The sequence below is a fragment of the Castanea sativa genome, chromosome 10 (assembly GCF_040712315.1).
Source record: "Castanea sativa cultivar Marrone di Chiusa Pesio chromosome 10, ASM4071231v1".
Lineage (NCBI taxonomy): Eukaryota > Viridiplantae > Streptophyta > Magnoliopsida > Fagales > Fagaceae > Castanea > Castanea sativa.
In genome coordinates this window covers 16,783,976-16,807,293 of record NC_134022.1, presented here as the reverse complement: position 1 = coordinate 16,807,293, position 23,318 = coordinate 16,783,976, and the positions used below count along the sequence as shown (strand labels likewise).

General features: G+C 33.2%; 1 protein-coding gene across 1 annotated transcript; it reads right to left on the bottom strand.

Moving 5' to 3' along the window:
• Positions 1-9,273: 9,273 nt before the first annotated feature.
• On the bottom strand, positions 9,274-12,947 carry LOC142612547 (putative pectinesterase 53). Its single transcript, XM_075784630.1, has 5 exons — positions 12,580-12,947; positions 12,189-12,378; positions 10,952-11,155; positions 9,746-9,981; positions 9,274-9,576 (listed from the first exon to the last, which is right to left on the bottom strand). Exons 1-5 carry the CDS (start codon positions 12,945-12,947, stop codon positions 9,423-9,425), a joined length of 1,152 nt encoding a protein of 383 aa, XP_075640745.1. The 3' UTR covers positions 9,274-9,422.
• Positions 12,948-23,318: the final 10,371 nt, after the last annotated feature.

The following is a 23,318-nucleotide window of genomic DNA, read 5'->3' as shown; positions in this document are numbered from 1 at the left end:
ATCTTGCTTTTGCTCTTGCTCTTGATGATCCTAATATTATTAAAGCTTTAACTTTGAATATATTGACTTCTAGTTATGATATGGATGATGGTAGTAGACCTTTTACTCTTATTTACCGAATTTTTTATAGATTGCTTGATTCCCAGCTAACTCCTCGATCTAGAGGACATGATCCTGCTGGAAAAACCATGTTGATTCAATGTTCTACCCCTGATACTAAGATCCAAGTCACTAAAATGATTCAATGGTAAGATATTACTCTTTGCAGAGAATGGACTTTGGAACAAGTAGCACCACCTGTTAAACCTATTTTTGATGAACTTGATCTTACTAAAATTGCACAATACACTGATGGAACTGTTAAAATATTTTTTGATGATACCAAATATTTTCCTACTAACAAACCTTTAAGAATCAATGAAGGAAGAAAGTCCTTTGCTGGATCTGAAAGTTTTGTTAAAAGAAATTCTGATGTTGATGAATTTTTGAAAAAGAATTTTGAACCACGTGATTTAAAGCTAAAAGGAGTTGCTAGCAACAATTCCCAGATTAGCAATACTTATTATTCAACTAAACCTGAATTTCCTTCAAAAAATGATCAAGAAGAAGAAGAAGATGCCAAATCTGATGCTCCTCCTGGATTTGATTTTCCACCTATTGAAACTCCTCCTATTTACTACAATCATTTGCGTGTGATAAACTTGATGGATATGGATTTTGAAATACCTACTTTTCAAATTGATATGGTTGCTTTAAGATATGAATTCTTTTCTAAAGCAAACCGTGATAAAAGAAAGTATTACCAAAGTACTTTTGCTCAGTCTGAAAAAGACAGAATCAAAAGGAAATGGAGAGAAAAAATGAATTTGTTAAAACAACATATTTTGTTTTTTGATTATCTTGAGAATTATTATGTTTCAAGAAATGAGGTTCATACCAATTACTTGAACGTAATAAAAAAATCTGCTTTTGTTAAACCTGATAAAAACATTGTTAAATCCAGTCATCCACCCCTTGAAACTGTTTTGATTACTTGCAAAAATGATAAAGAAATCACTAAGGTGAAAGCCTCCCCTTTCAAAATTGCTGATGATAAAACTCTTGTTTTTGCCATTATTGAACAAAACAATTTTGCTAATGAATCTTTGCATATTATTGGTCAACAGCTTGACCGTATTGAAGAAAAAATTGTTGAAAAAACTGCTGTTTCAAAACCTGAGAAACCTTTGATTGACTTACCCAGTCAAAGAAAAAATATTGACTTTAAAACTTCTCAGAGTAAGACTTTTGATTCAGTTACCTCTCAAGGATCAACTGTTGAAAAAATTGAAAAAATGCTTGCTGATTTAAAAGTTAAAAATGAGCAAACTTCTACTTCTAGAAGCGCTACTTGCGCTATTTCAAGAAATGAGAAAGAAATTGTTTCTGATGACGACACAAATTCTGGCTCATTATCTTCTGATTCTTTAAAAAATGCTTTTGATGATGGTTTAAGTTTACCTGAAATTAAAAGATTTGTTGGAAAACCCAATCCCACGTCTTTTACAAAAAATTGGTATTCTAAACCCACTCCTCCTGATTTACAGTTTGAAGAAAGATCTTCTCAAAATCGATTTTCTGTTTCCGCTGATAAACTTTATGAATGGAATATTGATGATTTGTCTGAATAAGAAATTATTAACAAAATGGCCCACATGTCTATGGTTGGTATTGCATACATGAATAACCATGACAATCTTGATCATCCTGATATTGTTGATTTGCTTGCATCTGGTTTTACTGGTTCTCTTTGAGGTTAGTGGGATTCACATCTCACAGAAGAATCCAGAGAGTCTATTAAACATGTTGTTAAAAGATATACTAATGGTATGCCCATTTTTGATGAAAATATTAATCGTGGTGTTCCTAATGGTGTCAATACTTTGGTTTACACCATTCTTAAACATTTTGTTCGTACTCCATCTAATATTTCGTCTCGAATTTCTGATTATTTGAATAATTTGAGATGTCCTACTATGTCTGATTACAGATGGTACCAAGATGTGTTTACTTCTAGAGTCATGCTCAGAAAAGACTCTACGAAGCCTTATTGGAAAGAAATGTTTATTAACGGTCTACCTCCTATCTTTGCTCATAAGGTAAAAAATGAATTAATTGGTAAAAATGATTCTATTGATTTTGATAATTTAACTTATGGTGATATTTTCAGCACTATTAAAAAACTTGGAATTAATATGTGCAATGATGAAAAATGGTTAAAACAACAGTTAAAAGATAAAAAGAAAGCTAAATATGAAATGTGTAATTTCTGTGAATAATATGGTTTACCTCCTATTGCCCCTTCCAGGCAAAAAGGAAAAAGTAAACATAATAAGGTTTACAAAAGTTATTCCCATAAAAAGCATAAAAGATACAAAACCCACTTTGTTAAACCCAATGATTTTTATGCTAAAAACAAATCTGCTTTTCGAAAACATGATAAACAAAGATCAGGTAAAGGTAAATGCTTTAACTGTGGCAAATTTGGCCATTTCAGTAAAGACTGTAACCAAAAGCCTGGTAAACTAAAATACAAGTTGAACATGTTAAACATTAATAATAATGATCAAAATGAACTATTTCAGATTCTTGAATCTGCTGCTTCAACTGATTCCTTTGAAGAGGATTTTTCCTCTTCATCTGATTCTGATTATCACTCCCGTAGTGATGTTTCTAAATCTCCTAATATTAAACTTGGTTGTAGAGATTCTTGTTGTAATGTGATTAAATCTGTTAAAATGTTAACCAAAAGTAAAGAGAATGATGATCTGCTATTAACAATGATAAGTAAAATTGAAGACCCTAATTTACCAAAAGATTATCTTGACAAGTTTTTGAAAAACTTAACAAAAGAAGATAAGGTTAAAAGACCTAATTCTACGATAAGTTTTGAAGAAACTCTAAAAAGATTTAATAAAAATAAATCAAAAGTGGTAACTATTAATGATCTTCAACATGAAATAAAAACTGTTAAACAAGAAATAATTCAATTAAAAATGATGTTAAAACTATTAAACAGGATAATGATCATCTTAAACAAGAATTGTTAATTCTAAAGATTGAGAAAAATATAGATAAACACCAATTTGATGATGATGAGCAAAAAGACGGAGATGAATCCGATCAACAAGCTTCTCTTTCTAGTAATGTTTCTAATCGTGTCTTGATTAATTTGATTGATAATCATTTGTCTCTTGTTAAACATATGCTGCCCAAATGGTACACTAAAGTCAAAATTGTTGTTACTCATGATTATGCTTTTGATGTTGTTGCTATGATTGATTCTGGTGCTGATGTTAATTGTATTCAAGAAGGATTGATTCCTTCTAAATATTTTGAAAAATCCACTGAAAGATTAGTTTCTGCCAATGTAACTAAAATGAAAATCAAATATGAATTAAATAATACTCATGTTTGCCATGATAATGTTTGCTTTAAAATTCCCTCTGTGCTTGTTGAAAACATGACTAATAAAGTGATTCTTGGTCTACCTTTTATTAACTCTTTGTACCCTTTCCTTATTGAAAATGATGGAATTACTACTGACCCTTTTGGACAAAAAGTAAAATTTGATTTTTGGTCAAACTGTGAAACTCATATTGATAATGCTTTTAAACATCTTAACCCCATTAAACAAAGTGATAGCTCTAAGAGAACTGATGGACAACTCTCTGATAATTTGTTGCCAACAATAATTGCTAATTGTCACAAAGTTTTGATGAATGATAGTCACCCCAACAATATTGATGTTGACTTACATAATGACAAAAACTTTAGCAAAAGGAATATCTTCACCAAAGAATGTCCTACAGATACTACAATTCAAAAAAAAGTCCTTAGCACTAGACTTTTGAACAAATCCTTCGCATGGTTCAAACTTGTCTGGAACAAGTCTTCTTCCTACCCCAATATTCCCACAAATGATCATTGTCATCCTAAAACTTATTATCTTGTACAACTAAGATATATTACTACTATACTCTGGCTTTTGAAACATATTTTTCAAAACGATTTTACTAGTAATATTTACTCTCATTTTCCTCAAGAACATTTTATCATTGAACTATTGAGCCAACTGCCTTAACATCTTCCCACTTACTTGGCAGGAGAAAGTAAGATTTAATACTACCACTACTAAGTGGAATATTATGACTTCTTCGGCAGAGAAGAGGAACAAGGGAAAAGCACCTGCACAGGACTTTCCTCAAGATGAAAGGTTCCCAGCGGGACATCCTTTTGTAATGCATGAAGGCGCATCTTCTGGAGTAAAATCCAGTAATACAACATCCCTTTAGGAATTTGTCCCGGCAAAGGTGACATATTCCAGTGGTGATATTATATTAACCTTACAAGAAGTATTGAACAAAGAATTGCAATTCCATAATGGAGTCTATAGTGAATTACCAGATTCCATTAAATTCATTCTTGACAACCTTTAAGCTTCCCATTCTTCAAACCACCATAAATTATTCGACAAAACCATGAGAGCACTTGAAATTCACCTTGTTAACCTTACTACCCAAATTGTTGACCCTACTACTGAAAATGGAATCTTTTCCGATCAACTTTTTAATTGCCTTGTTAACTATCATGATGAATCAAACCTGATTAGCCAACTCTTTGGCAAAGAGGAAATCCATTCAATGGATAGAAAGACTATAATGGGTACTGATTTTGCTAGATTAAGTCTAAAAAACCAATCTTTACTTAAAAGTGTTGTTGCTAACTTGCCTCCAGAAGTAAAATCTTGTATTTCCGAAAGCAAGGCTATGACCAAAGATCTTGATCTTTGGCTTAAACATTTCAAAACCCTTGTTTCTATTGCTCCTACCATTGTTGAACCGGAAGGCCCCAATAAAGGCTACATGAAAAAGAAATGGGGGAAATACTTTGGGAGCAGTCTTAGAGTACATGAAAAAACCCATCATTTCTCTGGCCTTTTGATTAATTATGAAGATGGTTCTGATAATGGTCCCTTCTGGCTTTCTCAAATGTTTGAATTTGGTTTTATTAGACACATCAAATTAACGAGTCATGATCAAATTAACCAATTTCCTGATATTATTCGAAAAGCTGTCACAAATGTTGAAAGCACCTATGTTTCCATCCGATGTTGGAGTACTTTGCCCAAATGGGAAAAGAATAATTGGATGAATGTTCAACCTTCCAAGCATCCTGTTCTTATTAATGGATATACTTACCAAGGTCAGTGGTATGAAGGAAATGCTTATGTTTCACATAAGCATCCCTATGCTCTTGCTGAATGTTGGAGAAGTTATTTCAATAATCGAATTCTAGATGTCTCTGAAGAATTATGGAAAGACTACCATTTCTTTGGTTGTACAGATAGAATCTCTGTTTTCCTTAATAAATATTATGCTTCTGCAGTCCGACATTTACAGTGGGCAGAACATGATGACTCAAGAATATTTCTCACAAGAGATCCTGTTTATGAACCATTAATGTATTGTGGTTTCTATAACCAATATTCAACTTATCATGAACATGAATGCAATGATGATCCCCCATGGGACCCTTATGCTGGTTACGCGTCTGACGCAGCCTCTACCTAGAAGCATAATGATCCCAGAACAAGACTTTCTTATTTGTCTAGCCAGATGATGCTACAATATTCACTGTTACTATTTGCCGAAGATGCTTTCTTGATAACATTGATTCCTTGTTGACCACTTACTGATTCCTTATGCCAACCCATTTTGGCACCACCACTACGTTCCAACATTGCTGCACCTTTCCTCTTTTATTGACTTTCCAAGATAAGGATTTTTCCCCAAGGTTAAAGCTATTTACCTGTTACCTTCATAATTGCTGATATTTTGGGCACAACATGCCAAACTACTTTCGGTCTCAAAAAGCCGACTTGATATCTTCCGGATATTATGCTTCTGATGCCTCTCACGGGTCTTGATATGAATAGTAAAATGTCACTATTCACTTTGTACTATTCACTGCTTTATTTACCTATAAAAGGGGGGGTTGTCCCTTATTGTTAAACCAGAATCTTTTCTAGGATTTTCCATAGAACTCTCTCTAGGACTTCCTTAGATCAAGATATCTCACTAATACACAAAGCTTGTTACTAGAACCAGGACTAGTTTTCAAGCCTTGTACTGTTTATCCCACTGATCCCTGTTGATCACTGTAATCTTGTTACTACTACTACTGTAAGTGTTTTGAAGTACATTCAATAAACACTTCTATTTTCAATACTTTGAATTATTTTGATATACAACTGCTTGGCTGGTTCTACCGCCTTACTTTCAATTATCATTTACTTTGAATTATTCTATATTTCTGTTATCTGTTGTGCTTCTGCCTTCTGCGCTGTCGTCCTTCCCTTATATATATATATATATCCTACTAGTTGGACATTACAGTGCTTACCTGGGTCATACCTAGGAGTATTTAGGCATTTGTCATTTAAGTTTTACGTAGTTAGGCTGCGTTTGTTTTAGTGTAAAATATTTTTCAGGTGAAAATATTTTCAAGTGAAAATATTTTTAGGAAAGAAAAATATTTTCAAGTGCTATGCTGCATTATAAAAATTGTTCTAGAAAATGTTTTTATGTGTTTGTTTGCATTCTAAAAATGCTATTTTTCTACTAGTTTCTCACATTTTCTTAGCTTTCAAACAAATTTTATAATAGAAAATTTCAATATATAAACTTAAAAAAACAAAAATCACAACAAAACCAAACTCAAACAATTCGGTCAAACTGAGAGAGGGAGGAAGAGAGAGTGATCTCGGCGACGATCTTCCATGGGTGATGACCTCGGCGGCGCAATTTCGGCGGTGTTGGGTGCAATCTCAGCGGCATGATCTCGGCGTGATTTCGGAGGTGAGGTTGAGTGAGAGAAGAAAAGAAAAGGGAGATGGGTTTGAGAGAAGTGTTTCGCCGGCGACGTGGGAGCGACGGATTGGAGATGTTGGAGGTGAGATAGGCTTCGCTGACTTGAGGGAGAGTTTTGCCTTGGTGGATCGGGTACATTTGGAGCTTGAAGTGGGCGGAAGTGAGGTTGAGTGAGAGAAGACAAGAAAAGGGAGAAAAATCACCGGCGCGGAGGGGAAAACGACGATGCTGCTCGTCAGAGTGTGGGTGGACCTCGGACTGGTGTCGTTGGTGCGTGGGGTGGAGCTGAAGAACTTGGCGAGTTGGACCGTGTGGAGTGAAAAAATTCCGGAAATGCTTTGAAGGCAAAATAGAAACGAAAATAGTTTTATGGGTGGGAAGGGGTATTTTACGGTCAAAGTGTAAGTGACTTTCAGTTGACCAAATTTTCAGTTGCTGCCAAACACATGCAAATGTGTAAAATATTTTTTAAAACTGATTTACTAGTGAAACAAACGCAGCCTTAATGGAAAATAAGCCCAACAAAAAATTTCCACTTTTAAATATTAAAATACATTTTTAAGAACATCACATATTTAATGGACTACGACTATCACAAAAGTTTTATGTAGTTAATGGAAAATAAGCCCAACAAAAAAAAAAAAAATTCCACTTTTAAAATATTACATTTTCAATGGACTACGACCATCACAAAAAACTTCTTAACACAAATTATTTTTGCTAATGGTAATATCTCTCTCTCTCTCTCTCTCTCTCTCTCTCTCTCTCTCTACTATTGACAAGTTATTAACCAACATTGACCTATTATTATTATTATTATTATTATCGAAATAACATTTCTTCTCAACTCAATTTTCTTCCTTAATTTTTGGCATTGATTTCGAATTTGGACTTTATTTCATTTGAAATTACAAAAAAAAATATCAATAATTTTATATTCAAGTTTGGAGCATTTAACAGATTGATCTCAACAAACTTGGCCTTGGCGGTTTGAGATGATTTTGAGTAGGGGTGTGTAGTGAACTGCCAACCCGTCAAAACTGACCTGAACCAACTCAATCCATTGGGTTGGGTTAGTTTTTAAGAGTTGGTGGGTTGGGTTTGGTTGGGTTGGGTCATGAAATATATTTTACAATGGGTCGGGTTGGGTTCAGGTTATGAGGTTTACAAATTCGCCTAATTTGACCAGACTCACATATATTTAATATATTTTCAAAATTAAAAAAATATTATATAATTTTGTTATTTAATTTTTTGCACCTCTTCCTAAATAAAACCCAAATCGTAAATTCTTCTCATATAGTTTGTGTTTGTTTGGTGTTATGCTCATGATTATTTGGTTATGAATTTACTCTTATTTGTAGTGGTATTGTTCTAATACTCAATTTGATAATAATAATAATAATAATAATAATAATAATAATAATAATAATAATAATAATAATAATTAAAAAAAAAAACTATTGAACCCATGGGTCCAACCCAACTCACGTGGGTTGGGTTGGATTGAATTGAATTGAATTTTTTTTAACCCACTATGATGGGTTGGGTTGAAAAAATTCCTCAACCCGACCCATACACACCCATAATTTTGAGCATAAGGGTAAGGTAACAAACAAGAGAAGTGAGCCATATTACTATGAGTCATATTATTATGTCAAGTGGTTAGACCCCAACCTGAGTCCAACTCATAAATGAGCACCTTAATGCAAGTCAAATTATAGATTTTTTTAAAAAAAAAACATTTTTTGGGTTGCAAATCAAAATATAGAAATCAAATAATCTTTTAGAAAATATTTTTATAAAAAATTATTTTTCAAAAAATATTTTCATGATGAGTGTTTCTAAAATACTATTTGCTCAATACAATGGCTGAATTCTTTTACAATGAATCGTGGGTTGTTGTCTGTGTGCTGTAGTTATAAAATACAAACCCTAGATCCAAGTAAAAGCCTAGGCAATCACTTTTTTGAAGCTGTATTTCTTGAAGAAAATCTTTGTCCTCTCATCCTACAAAAGATATAAAAAATAAAAAAAAAATAAAAAAAAAACACACGCAAACATAGCTTTGGTTTGTTGTACAAAACACTTAAGCTAGTATATAGTAAAATTGTAATAGTTAATGGCTTTCTCCATGGACGTAAGCCGTTAGGCCAAATTATCAATATTTCTATGATTTTTATCAACTCTTGCTTCTACATCTAACTTTTTTTTTCCTATTTCTCTTTAATTTCAACAACTACAATTATATTTGGAGATAATTCCTCATAGCTTCCATGGCCATGATTCTATCATAAATAATTCACATTTAAAAAACAATAATTATATCAAGAATAATTGTAAAAGTTCATATCCTACTTATTTATTTTTGGCAAATGTGCACTACATACATTAATTGTCAAGAATTTCAACTTCGAGTACCTTATTGGTTGACCAGGCATATATATATTTGTTTTTGCAAAGCAACTAATGTATACATGGTAATGGTTGAAGCAAAAAAGAAATCAAATTCTAATGAGGTGTTATAAGCCATGAATCCCCTTCAACATAGTAAGTCCCAATAAAAGGCTTAGCCTCTTCATCAGTCAGCATGCGCGCCCAAGGCACTCTTCCTGTCAAGTTGGCTCCTGGTCCACTGCACTTGTATTCTCCATAATATAAACTACTGCAAGAACCCAAAGAAAAGCAGACCTAGTTACACTATAGCAAGGACTTGATTAATTTACTAAGTCATTATTTATTTTTTGCAGTGCTATGTATACTTAATTAGCCACCAAGAACTTTGGGACAAAGAAGCACTAAAATGCTTATTGAAAGTACTGAATTGAACTTACAAATCGCGTTTTTGATTGCCCCAATCACTCCACCCTTGGGGAAGAACAGTCTTGTCCAAGAATGTGTATGAGAAAACAACCCTGGAATAATCACCCCATGCTCTACCAAGGTAAACCTGGCCACTCCCTGTTACCACACAATCTTTGAAGGAAAACCCACTTTCCAATGACGAATTGGTGCGCTTTTGGGCAGTGAGGGAGGCCACCTTCTTGGCTATGGAATTTAAATTGCAGTTCTGCCCATATAGGAAATTGATTAGTAATCTTTATAGTCTTGACCCAACCTCTTCCAAATGCTAAATTTTTAACTTGGCTATTGGCATGGCCTTTTAGAGTATGATTTTATTATTATTATTGTTGTTGTTGTTGTTGTTGTTATTTGTATGAGAGACTTACTAGATTTAGGCAGGACCAAAATTTAGGTACAGTTCTTTATGTGATGTACCTTTTATTTATTTCAACTAATTTTAATCATATGGATGTATTAACCAATGCAACATAAAATATGTTATCTTTCTACAAATAATTGAACTATATATGTGGTTTTTTGGCCAATATAATCACATGATTGAATTTAATTTAAGGAACATAATATACAACAATGCAGGAATTGTACCTAAGTTTTGTCCATTTCTACACTACAAAATGAGAGGTACTCATTTTTCCTTCACTTTAGTACTAAAGACTTTAGTATATAGTTGACACCTATTTGAGTTTGATCTTTAAAGTTCAATCCTCTGACTCGAGCATCTCCAGCAACTTAGTCATATTTTGGTGCTATTCGGAGAATAAAAAGTTCCTTTTGCCTTTTTCTTACCTATTTTACTAAATACACCTTTCAACAAACACTCTATTCTTTTTCTATCACATTTAAATATTATTTTGCCTATATACTGTTTAGTTCATCTTAAAATTTTTTTAAGCCAATAGATTGTTTTGCTCATCTACAGTACTCTCCACACAAAGAGAGTGATTGTAGATGAGCCAAATATAATTGCCTATTTTGCAGATATTGTTGTACTTGATTTTCAAGACTTCATTCTCTATTTTGCTTATAATTTTGGTTTTAGCTCATGTATTGGAGATGCTGCACTGATCTGATTACAAGGGATAACTACCTATATAATGCATTCGAAGCCACTAGTCTTGGGCTGGCTAGCAACACGCCCAATCCATATGGGGACCTTATGTTAGTGATTGACTGACCTCATAAAGGGATCTGCCATAGCCGAAAATGAAGTCCACTGAGCCCTGGATAAAGCAATTATTGAAGTAGTGAAGGCCCTTGTGATCATACCCTGTGTCTTGAGACCCATAAAAACTACAGTTGTAGAATGCTGCCTTTGTTCCAGAAATGCGAATAGCCACACCTTGCTCTCCAATGGATCCAATCTCATGTGGAGCTGTGTTCTACATTTACAGAAATTTTAGTGAACAAATTAAACTTTTGTATGATATACTAATTTTTACTTCATAGTGATTGGTTTTCCCTGAATGAAAACATAATAAAAAATATAGAAAATGGTGATTGGCCTTTGACAAGGGTGAGTATATAGTTGGGAAGATATTTTACTTTATATTGTTATAAGTATGGTTAAATGATTAAACTCATAATTTTTCAACCGTTTAAACTTTTGGAAGAACTGGTAATTTATTACACATTCCACTTTTTGCATGGAATCTTAAATTTAAATTGTTGCCTAATGCTTTTAATTTTGAATGTTCTGATTTCTGAACATGGGTGGCATTTTCTTTTGGAGTTTGGAATGTTTCACGCAGAATAGAATCTTTGTCTACCTTGTTATACGTGCGAGGTACTCTTAAACAATTATAAGATACAGTAGCAGTTGACAATATACCTATAATTAATATGAGCTATAAACTTCTATAATTCATTCTTGCAAATAATTTAAAATCTCAATTAAAAAAGCACTGGGATTAAAGAAATGTAGCTTCAAAATTCGAACCACAGTGCACATTCCTTATTTGTGAATTTTGGTGTTGAAAACATACATATGGCTCTGAGTTGCTTAGTGGTAAAGAATTCAAAAGTGAGTAATAGTGGTGTTTTCAAGACAGAATAATGTTTTGAACTATTGGTGACTTGCCTAGAGAATGTGCCTAACAAAATGCTTTTCATCGATTTCAAGATATTGATATATTCAAAGGTATCATCAGGTTAACTCCAAAATAATAAACACTAAAACGACATCAACATTATATGTTCCTATGTAAATTTGTTTATTTTTTGGAGTTAACCATAGAACACTTTTAAGTTTTAACTGTATCAGTAGTTCGAATATACATGATATTAATGGACAAATGTATAAACCTCAAATTGATATTAAAAAAAGTATGACACTAAACCAAAAAAAAAAAAAAAAGTCTCATCACATGCACATAGCACATGCGATGAGGTTAATTTTATTACTTATTGGTGTACCTCAAATTTCATGTTGATCGCCACAAAGTAATTAGCATCTACAGAAACTGTTGCACTCTGAAATGTCCCTATTGGGCTCCCATCTCTTCTAGCCACCGATGCTTTGTCATTCCCAGTAATAGTTGGTGGGTCATTAGCATCCCCTAAAAATGTGACGAAGGGCAAAGTTCTGGGGATGGTAATCTTTTCCCTACAATCCCAAGTTAGCATTTTAAATATGATCATACCATAATGTTATAAATCTTGCTTGCAAGGTACATGGGGAAAAAAAAAAAGGCTAGAATATATATATATATATATATATATATATATATATATATATATATATATATATGTATATATTTTGTAAATGAAAAATGAATTAAACTTCAGTGATTACTGAATAACATACCTATAAACACCTGGTTTGATCACCAATATTAGTCTCCTGGTGTTATATAATGGGATACTATTAAGAGCTTCTCTAATAGTCTTGAAATCACCAGTCCCATTTTGACTTACACTTATTGTCACTTCCTTTATCTCAGCCTTCCTTAGCTTCATATCTAGAGCTTTCCTGCCTGCAGCAGCAGCCCCTGGTGCCTGAACAATGGATTTTTCTTTCAAAGTGGTTTTGTGCTGGTAATTTTTGATATTCCATGATATCCAATTGTTGTAGCCCACATTTTTCTCAAAACACCAAGAAGAGTAGGCCAAAGTGACATTGAATAGAAAGAGAAACAAGAGAGTGAGTTGGAGATGATGGGATAAGAAAGCCATGAGAATGATAGTGCTAAGAATATAAAACACAAATGGATGCATTATTTATAGTATACATTTGGAGGTGGAATTATTAAAGTTGCATTCTCTAAATGCGTAATTACCATAATGACCTTCAGATATGCTCTCCACAACTCATGTCTGGTTTTGTTATACACCATATTAATAGTAACACAACTAACATAAGATATATAAGATATGAATCTTGAAAAGAAGAAACCTTGTGTAAACTTTGTCTAAACTTTACGCCTCATTTTTTTGTATAAATCTCATAGCAGACGGATCCAATTTGCTAAGCTAATAATAAAGCGATGGTAACACTTAAAGAGACGATCTAGATAGCCTGACAGTCAAAGACCTAGTAGACTGAGTCTCGTCTTGAATGAAAGGCAGAGAGATGGACGGGCAGACCCTTTAAAGTAGACGGACTCTTTAATGGGGATGAGCTCTTTAATGTGGACGGACTCGACGGAGACGGGTGATAAAGCTACGTGGCACCCATGTGACCTGAGTATTATCCAAGGAAACTAATATGGAAATGTCTTGCATTCTACGCCCAAATCGTAATCAGAGGAATCCCTACAAGGAAAGGATCCCACGAAATACGAGCATTAATGAGGATCTTCCCTATAAGGAAATACCCTCCCCACCAAGAAATTAAGGTTGACTCCACATTACTATAAAAACCCCAAAGCCCTCACAAATCAAAGTACTCATAATTTACTCTAACTTTGACACTCTAGAGTTGTAAAAGTTTTCTAACTTAACCTTTGGAGAGTATTTATCCGGTTCTACACTAGTATTCTCTATAAGGTCTTCTTCTTCTTTATTTCGTAGGTTTTGTCCAGGACACGTGAGAGTCATTCAGCTTACTGACAATTTTTGACATCATTAATATATATATATATATATATATATATATATATATATATATATATATATATATATCCATTAATTCATAGTTAACAACCTTACTTGACATTAATACATTGGAAATACCTATTGGATGTGCATTCCTAACCAATAAATAATCTAAGGTTACCAAGAGAATCAAAATTTTAAGTAAAATCATTTCTTTAAAGGCGGAAATTATATTTTAATCCCTACATTTTCAGGTTATTCTCATTTTAGTCCCTACATTTTATTTTTACCGTTTTTAGTTCTTATTTTGAAAAACGCTTCCCATTTTGGTTCCTACCGTTACATCAGAAATGAAAAAAACTGATGTGGCAAACGACAAAAATAAATAATACTAAATTAATGTCCACGTGGCCTAAATTAATAATAAAAAATGTTTTTTGGCATTTAAAAATGTTACTTCAGCATCTAAATTAAAAAAATTAATTTATTAATTTTAACTAAATAAAAAATATTAAAAACAGAATTAAAAACTAAAAATCATATGTATTGAGATCTAAGTGTGTTTTGACCAAGAACATCAATAACCAAATCAGATCCAAGAACACAAACCCAAAATTTAAATAAAAAAAAAATAATAATAAATAAAAAAAACCAAACTCAAAATTCTGAACAAATCAAACTTAAATTCTCTAATTTCAGTCAAAGCACAGCCATGAATCAACAAGACACAAACCCATATCCAAGAACCAAACCCAGAAATTAAAAAAAAAAAAAATCCAAACTCAAAATTCTGAACAAATCAAACTTAAATTCTCTTATTTCAGTCAAAGCACAGCCATACTTCATCCACCTCCACCTCCGCTACTCCATCGCCACCTCCTCGAACGTCACCGTCAACCTCCGCAAGGAGTCGGAGCTCTTCTCCGTAAGCCTTGAGTCCCTAGATGCCGCCGTCAAGTTCGCCCACCCTCTCATGTGCTACAGCAACCGGATTCGCATCCTCGGCTTGGCCAACGGCTTGCTCTGCATCACGAACATCGCCGAAGACATCGCTTTCTGGAACCCTTCGATCAAGAAGCACAAGGTGTTGCCGTTTCTGCCTGTCGATCGGCCCTGCGACTACGGCATGAGCATGTGCGGCGCGCGTGCGTACGGGTTCGGATACGATTCTGCGCACGACGACTACAAGGTGGTGAGGATTTCGCAGTTCATTGACTTGGAAAGCGAAGGTTTTGCTTTGATTTGTTCAGAATTTTGAGTTTGGGTTTTTTTTTTTTTTTTTTTTTTTAAATTTCTGGGTTTGTGTTCTTGGATCTGGGTTTGTATATTGATGTTCTTGTTCAAGACACACTTAGATCTCAATTCATATGATTTTTAGTTTTTAATATTTTTTATTTAGTTAAAATTAATAAATTAATTTTTTTTTAATTTAGATGCTAACGTGACATTCTTAAATGCCAAAAAACATTTTTTATTATTAATTTAGGCCATGTGGACATTAATATAGTATTATTTATTTCTGCCGTTTGCCATATCAGCTTTTTTCGTTTCTGATATAACGGCAGGGACCAAAACGGAAAGCATTTTTCAAGACAGGGACTAAAAGTAGTAAAAATAAAATGTAGGGACTAAAATGAGAATAGCCTAAAAATGTAGGGACTAAATAATGATTTCCGCCATCTTTAAATAACTATATTAAAGACTGAATTTGTTGCTTTTTAAAAAAATGTTACGTGAGGAATTACATTTTTATTGGTGAAGAATTCTAACAAATGTGTGGGCTTTTGGAGTTTTTTTTTTTTTTTTTTGTCCTTTTATTATTACTTTTAATAAGGTGCGACAATTCCTTTGGCGTGCTGTCCGTGAGTTTCTGCCCACTAAAGTTAATTTGCAAAGGTGTCAAGTTCTGAATTCTGGAATTTGTGAGGCTTGTGGTGATTGTGCCGAGGATGGAATTCATTTGTGGTTCTGTGATGCCGTGAAGCCTATTTGGATGTCAAATGCTCGGTTTTCCTTTCTTCGTGCTCATCAATTTTCTAATTTTGGTGATTTGCTCCAGTTCTTATGCTTGCGTGGATTGTCTACTTTGATTGCTTTGTATGCTATGGTTGCGTGGGGTTTTTGGGAGAGGAGAAATAGGTTGAGAGAGGGCCAGAAGACTTGGGGTACTAAGGTTGTGTTGCTTCGGGCTTCAGAGCTGCTGCAGGCGTATCGGTATGTGCAGCTATTGACTCCTCGGATGATTGTTCAAAGCACGGACTTGCGTTGGAAGCCGCCTGATTCTGGTTTTATTAAAGTAAATTTGATGGTGCTTTATTTTTTGATCAGAGGTGTGCAGGCTTAGGGGTGGTTGTTAGGGACTCGGCTGGGCTTATTATAGCTGCTTTAAGTCAAAGTCAGAGAGTGAGGCTCCCAGGTTCGGTTGATGTGGCGGAGGCTTTGGCAGCCCGTAGGGCCATTTGCTTTGCCAAGGAACTAAGCCTTCATCATTTGGTGATTGAAGGGGATTCGTTGCGAGTTATTCGGGCTATTATTGATACTAGGCCGGTTCAGACTTTGTATGGGCATATTATTGATGAGATTAGATTTTTGTCTTCTAAAGTCAATTGTAGTTTTTTGCACGTTAATAGGAAAGGTAATAAGTTAGCTCATGCCCTTGTTAGAAGAGCAGTTTTATCTGCAGATACTGATGTGTGGATAAAATTACTTCCACAGGATTTGAATGATGTAGTTTAGTTTGTTTTTCCATTAATAAAGCTCATTTACCTTTTCCTCCCAAAAAAAAAAAAAAAAAAAAAAAACCAAATTAAAGAAAGGTAGCTAGAGAGGTATAGGTGATACTGGTAGAAATCCAAATTTAATGCAAAAATTTTTTTTGGTGTTTGAATTATTAATTCAAGCCTAATTCTTTTGTATCATATTCAATGTGATGAATTCATATAATATATAATTAGTATGCACATAAGCATTTTAATTTCCATTATGCTAAACATTACATTAGTTTTTTTATACATCATCTTTTGATGAAAAGACAGGAGTTTTATTTATGACAAAATCAGTCTACATCTATATGAGTTATATATCTTTATGTTTAGAAGGTTCCGTTTAACCAAAACGGAGCATTTTAGAACCATACATCAATTTTGTTGATGCAAATTACTTGCATATCCTTATGTTCCTTTGGTTTTGATGGCATGGATGGTTCTAGGAATAAACTACAACATGAAGGTTGCTTTTATTTCAATCCTTCCATTTCTATTCATTATTCCCACAGTTTCACACCAAAAACAATATAGTTTTGAAAAAAAAAAAAAATTAAAGGGGAGATTGGATGAAACTAGACAAAAGAGCTATAGATGAATTAATGGTTTCTTTGGATAGTACGGATTTGGATAGTACGGATTTGGATTTGAGGGGGCCTAAATTCAAATCCTTTGTTTGGGTAAGGTAAAAAAATGGATTTAGATTTGGCCCAAATCCATCTTGGATTTTAGGGTCCAAATTCATGGATTTGAAATCCTCTCACAAACCCAAGAATTTAGAAATTTCTCGCCCTCATGTTAGCTCTGTCTTCTTAATTCTTCATCGGATCTAGAAACTCTGTCACGCTCTCTCTTCCTCGCCCAAGTTTTTCTTCTCTCTCTTTTACGCAGCAAGATTTGTCTCTCTCAACTCTGTCACGCTCTCTTCCTCGCCCAATCTTATAATAAATTATAAGCTATTTTGACCTACTTGCATGCTTAGCAACAATTGATGGAACGGAAAGATATAAGGCTGAAGACTACATCTCTATCTCTTCGCGAGCTGTCAAGGACAATGAAATTCCGATTTTTAAAATAATTTTTTCATAATTATTTTCTTTAGGCATGCATATATCATTGGATGTGTATTCCATAGACTTCTAAAGTGATAGTATATTTGCTATAGCACCTTCATCACCTTTTCTGTAATTAGCAATATTAAATAATAGCTAATTTCAAAATTAAGAACAACTTTAGTTTTTAATTTTTGTGTGGGTTTTGTTTGATTTGCTTGTGCTTTTTATTTCATAGTATTTTCAATGATTTGTTTTGGGTTTATCTTTATTTTCTATTTCTATTTTGGTTTATGGGTTTGTAATGCAAATTATGTGCTTAATTAAATGCTTCCATGAACTGTAGATATACATAAATAGAGCATCTGAATTATTATATGACTATATTGCAACATATTTTATGTTATCCAAATAAATCAGTGATCAGCTTGAAATAACTTTCACCGAGGACAGAATCATGACGTGATTAGTACAGTGATTCTTGTTATAATTATTTCTGAATAGAATTGCCATTATTTATTTTGGATTAGTTGTCTAGTATTTTCAGTGAGGCTGTTCAACTAAGAATTTTTCTTTAATTATTTGAGAACCAAAAAGTTTGGGATCATTTAAATTGATGACAGAATCATGGTTTAACTAAAATAGAATTGCCTTTGTTTCTTGTGAGATAAAAGCTTTTGGTTCATTTTTTTCAAGACTCATTGTGTGTGTGTAAACAGTTCTTGTTAGCTATTTGTTGAATTTTTTCAGTGAGGTTGTTCAACTGAGTATTGGGGAGATAAAGAAAGGAGAAATGGGCACAGCAAAGAAAGGAGAAAGACACCACGGGGAAAAATAAAATGGAGCCCTCCACCATCTGGTATGTTTAAAACTAATTTCGATGGCGTGGAGTTTGAAGACTCAGGGGAGGCAGGCATAGGGATGGTAATTCGAAACTCAACAGTAGAGGTAATGGCTTCCTTATCTGAAAAAATCCTGCTCCCTGCAACGATTGAAGCTGTGGAGATGCTTGTTGCTCGACGTGCAGTTAGATTTGTGCAAGAAATGGGGATAGCAAAGTCTATTTTTGAGGGTGATTCTCAATCTGTTGTTCTAGCCTTAAAAAGAGTTGATATGCTAAATTCTGGTATAGGTCACATAGTAAAAGATATTTTATCATTTGTAAACCCCCTTCTGGTATGATCATTCTCTCATACGTATAGGCAAGGCAATGCTATGGCACATGTCTTAGCTAGGAGAGCTAGACTTTGTGATTCATTTGAAGTTTGGATGGAGAACGTTCCTCCATACATTTCCACTATTTTACTAGCTAATTTTCCAGTAAGATGAATAAAGATTAGCTGACAGTTTCCTCAAAAAAAAAAAAAAAAAAACTACTCATTCTTTTCATCATTATTTTATGTGGGACTTCACTCACAAGTGTGATCCAACACTGAGATGGTGCTTTAGTCAGTTGAGAACCCAAAAGATTCATTAAATTGTGATTCTATTGTCTCTATAATTATTTGATACTCAAGCTCTTTAAAATATGAAAATTCATGTGAAATTGCTTCTTGGGGATGCTATCTTGCTTAGCTGTATCACACAGGACCTAGTCTAGTTAAGCATTTTAGAAATGTTTAAGCATGAATCTATGCAAAACAGCAGTCGTAAATTGGCACTAGTGATATATATATATATATATCATAGGTATTGGTGATATTTATTTCCAGGGGTCATTAAATTGGATTGAGGATGACCTTATACTAGTTGTGTTTTCATGAGTTATTCATTCACTTGTATCTCAGATCAGAGCCAGAACCCATGTAAGCTTTCTCTTGTAGCGTTTAAGTTTTCATGTCAACTCAATTTATGATTTTTGTTTAGCATGCATGTTTAAGTTTCAGTTAATTGGATTATCAACATTGCCTCATGTATTTAAAATTAAAATGTAGAATGATTAAGAAAAATAATAATTAAAAAAATATATTTTATTGATCTTAAATCCAAATCCAAATTTAGGTATCCAAACAATGAAATTTCAAATGATGAATTTCAAATCCTTCATTGTTTAAAAATATCCAAACAAAGAATTTCAAAATCAAGGCATTCTAAATCAATGGATTTCAAATCCAAATCCAAATCCAAATGTTTCCATCCAAACACGACCTAAATTTAGCCTTCTTTTAAGAAGTTTTTTTTTTTTGGTAGAAAATAATTTGAGTATGAATTTTTGTTATATTGGTCCATCAATTCCATTGCCTACATATAATATAAGGTCATACCATCTCTAGCCTTTTATTAAAGGTAGTTTGCGAGTTCATCTCTCCAACATTGAAATATAAATTTACAAGGGAGTTAAAGTTGAGTTTTTTTCCCCTTCTAATCTCTTATACATAGTTTTCAAATTCTTGGCTTTTTAGACATCACAGAGAGAGAGAGAGAGAGAGAGAGAGAGAGAGAGAGAGAGAGAGAGAGAGAGAGAGAGAGAGAGAGAGAGAGAGAGAGAGAGATTCTACCATTGAAGTTCAGTTTTGCACCATGTGTCCTAAATTGTTTATTTTTACAGAAAGTTTTATTTTTTAATTTTAGAGTCAAATGTGAGACCACATCATAAATATCCATTCAAGTGAGTTATTGTGTACAAAAACCAAAAAGTCTACAATTGATAAACATTAAAAAAATGGAAAATTTATATTTTCTACCTAATAATATTCTTACAAGACTTTTTAAAAAGTTAAAAAATATAAATATAAATATAAATTGTACGTTTTTAGATCCCTTAAAACACAACCAGATTAACCTAGGTAATAATATTCTTACAAGACTTTTTAAAAAGTTAAAAAATATAAATATAAATATAAATATAAATTGTACGTTTTTAGATCCCTTAAAACACAACCAGATTAACCTAGGTAAATTATGCAGATCTAGGTTAACACAAAACAATCATATCATGCAAAGCAGCGAAAAAATAAAGAACACAATGATATGATGACCAAGGAAAACCACATGGTAAAAAACCTGTGGAGGATTTAACCTAGCTATCCTCAAGGTAAAACTGAATCCTCTATGAAAGAATTGAAGTTTACACAATAGCGACTTAGACCACTAACATCCTATTGCTACCTCGAGTAGGAAACTTACTACCACGATCACATGACAGTTCTGAGTCTACAGACTACTTCTTTCTTGGATTCCCAGCAAGCACAAGCACTCTTGCTTGTATATCTTTAAGCTCTTGAATATGCAATTGAAACGATCATCAAGTTATTGACATAGTCTTGATTCTTGATAACCCTAAGTATATGTGAAGGCAAACACCTCTAGATCTCACAAGAGATTCACACATACAACATAAACAAAAAGACTCTAGAGAGCTTTTGGGTACAAACCCTAGATACAAAAAGAGGCACACTCTTCTCTCTCCAAAAAGCCTTTAAAAACGTGCTTAGAATTTTCTTAATATAGTGGGAGAAGTAGATCAGAAATCCTAATCCTTAATGGGCTTGGGCTGAGTTGGAAAATTCTACAGAAAAACAATCTGCACGAGCTTCGATCGATCGAGTCTAATTCTCAATCCATCGAGCCAAGCAGAATTGCACAATAAATTCTGCAGCAACTTGATTCCAACTTTACATATAAGACACATACTTTGAGCAGTTTAAACAAGACTAAAAACGTTTTGATCATGGTTTGCCAACATTATAAATTAGAGTTCTAATACGTTTAAACCTAAAGATCTTAGAACCTAACAAACTCCCCCTTTAGCAATCTGTGACAAAACACAAACATAAGAAAATGCTCAAAGTTTACATATAAATAGCCCATTACAAAAACATAGCCCAACATAACAAATCCAACCTAACTACTATCCATCAATTGCAAGTGTAGACAAAAGCACGACTGAATCAACCTGTATATTCCTGAAACACTCAACAAACGTATAAACACATGTGTGGAAAATACAAGTAAACCAATATGAAACACAACATAAAAACAAAAGTAAACTAACTCTCCCCCTAAGTTAGATACATCAAAAAAAATTTATATTCTCTCATTTTCAAAAACAAATTCAACTCCCCCTAAACAAAACAAACAAACAAACAGGATTCCCAAAAGCATTTCATCTATTTATCCCCATTTTTGTCACGTATTGACAAATACAACTCAAACAAAGAGTAAACAGACAACATACGCAACAAAGGATAAGAGGAAATAGAGAATTAAGGGAACACATAACAATTCAACTCTATAGAAAATAGAGACAACTCCTCCCATGAAGAGCAACAACTCCCCCTATGAACAACAAAGGTTAAAAACAAGCTTCTCCCCCTATAAAAATAGGAAAAACAAAACAAGTTTTAGGAAAAACAATTTTGGGGAAAATATAGGAGGTGGGGAAAAATAAAAAGACACAAACCAAACTTAAAAATTAAGTTGAGGATACACATGAAGAAAAATATTCTCTCTTTCAATAAATGCAAACTTGACACTATGTGACCCATAAACAGTTGCATGAGTAGAGAAAATATTTGTACATTGATTATCCATCATATCTCTTAAGGAAAATATTTTCTATAGTTCACACATAAAAATAGCATATACTAGAAAGTACAAAGGACTCAAAAATTAATCAATCAATTTTTAAATCAAGTTGAGTACCCAATTTAGCAAAGTGTATACATGTTATGTGTGAAAACAATGAGAGATGTGACTACAAAACTGCAAGATGGATACAAAAATCAATGCAATGTATGTGAATCTTAAACATAAATGATGCATGAAAAAAAACATTTTGGTCAAAAATTTAAAAACTGAAATTTTTCAGTTTCGATCGATCGAGCATCGATTGAATACCAATCGAGTCAGGCAGAACCTAACCAAAAATTTTAACGCATTTTCGATCAGTCGAGAGATAGATTCGATCGATCGAAAATCTGGAAAATCAAATTTTTTGAAAAATAGAGTAGTTTAATGCAGAAACTCCTCAAAGCATAGTGTTTCACGAATGAAATGCATAAGTATGAGATTAAAAGTTTTTCAAAAACATGAGTTTTCAACCTAGAATTTCAAAACAAAGTTTTCAATCATCAAAAACATATTTTGCATCAAGTACTATAGAAAACATAATCTTGGATGGCCACACCAAGATCACACACAATAATATGTACCAAGTTTAGCAATAACTTGTGTAGTGTGTGTAACTAGCAAAAGCTTGAGATACATGTGAGGTGATATGTGAATAGAAATCAAGCACAATTTCTAAAAAATCAATCACATACATTTAAAAGAGACTATCCCTTAAAGAGTTACATCATATAACTTTCACATCTCCTAGAATAAAAGCTTGCAATCATGTAAGTTTCTTGATTTGCCTCATAATGTACACACCAATTTTATTTCATTAGAAACTTATTAAAAAAATAGCCGAGATAATGTACACACCAATTTTATTTGATTGATTTAATTATAGTCTAATAATGTACACACCAATTTTAGCAATTAAACCAAGACTACACCTTATGTTCTTTTTGTGCATGTGCTACACTTTCTCGAGCACAAAATCTTACGATATACACTAAAGTGTTCATAATTGGCTAGTAAACAGGGATGAGATGATTATTTATGCCTTTCTCATTAAGTTCAAGTCCAACAATCAAAAACATGTGGCTTCAAGATTAAGATCAAGTGATCAAAAACTATAAGCATCTCTC

Bases quoted from the DNA above. Each gene is read 5' to 3' on its own strand.
- LOC142612547 (XM_075784630.1), bottom strand. From the start codon at position 12,947: ATGGCTTTCTTATCCCATCATCTCCAACTCACTCTCTTGTTTCTCTTT. The intron at 11,156-12,188 runs GTACACCAATAA...CTGTAAATGTAG, and splicing joins CGATCAACATGAAATTTGAG to AACACAGCTCCACATGAGAT. The intron at 9,577-9,745 runs GTAAGTTCAATT...GGGTTCTTGCAG, and splicing joins GGCAATCAAAAACGCGATTT to TAGTTTATATTATGGAGAAT.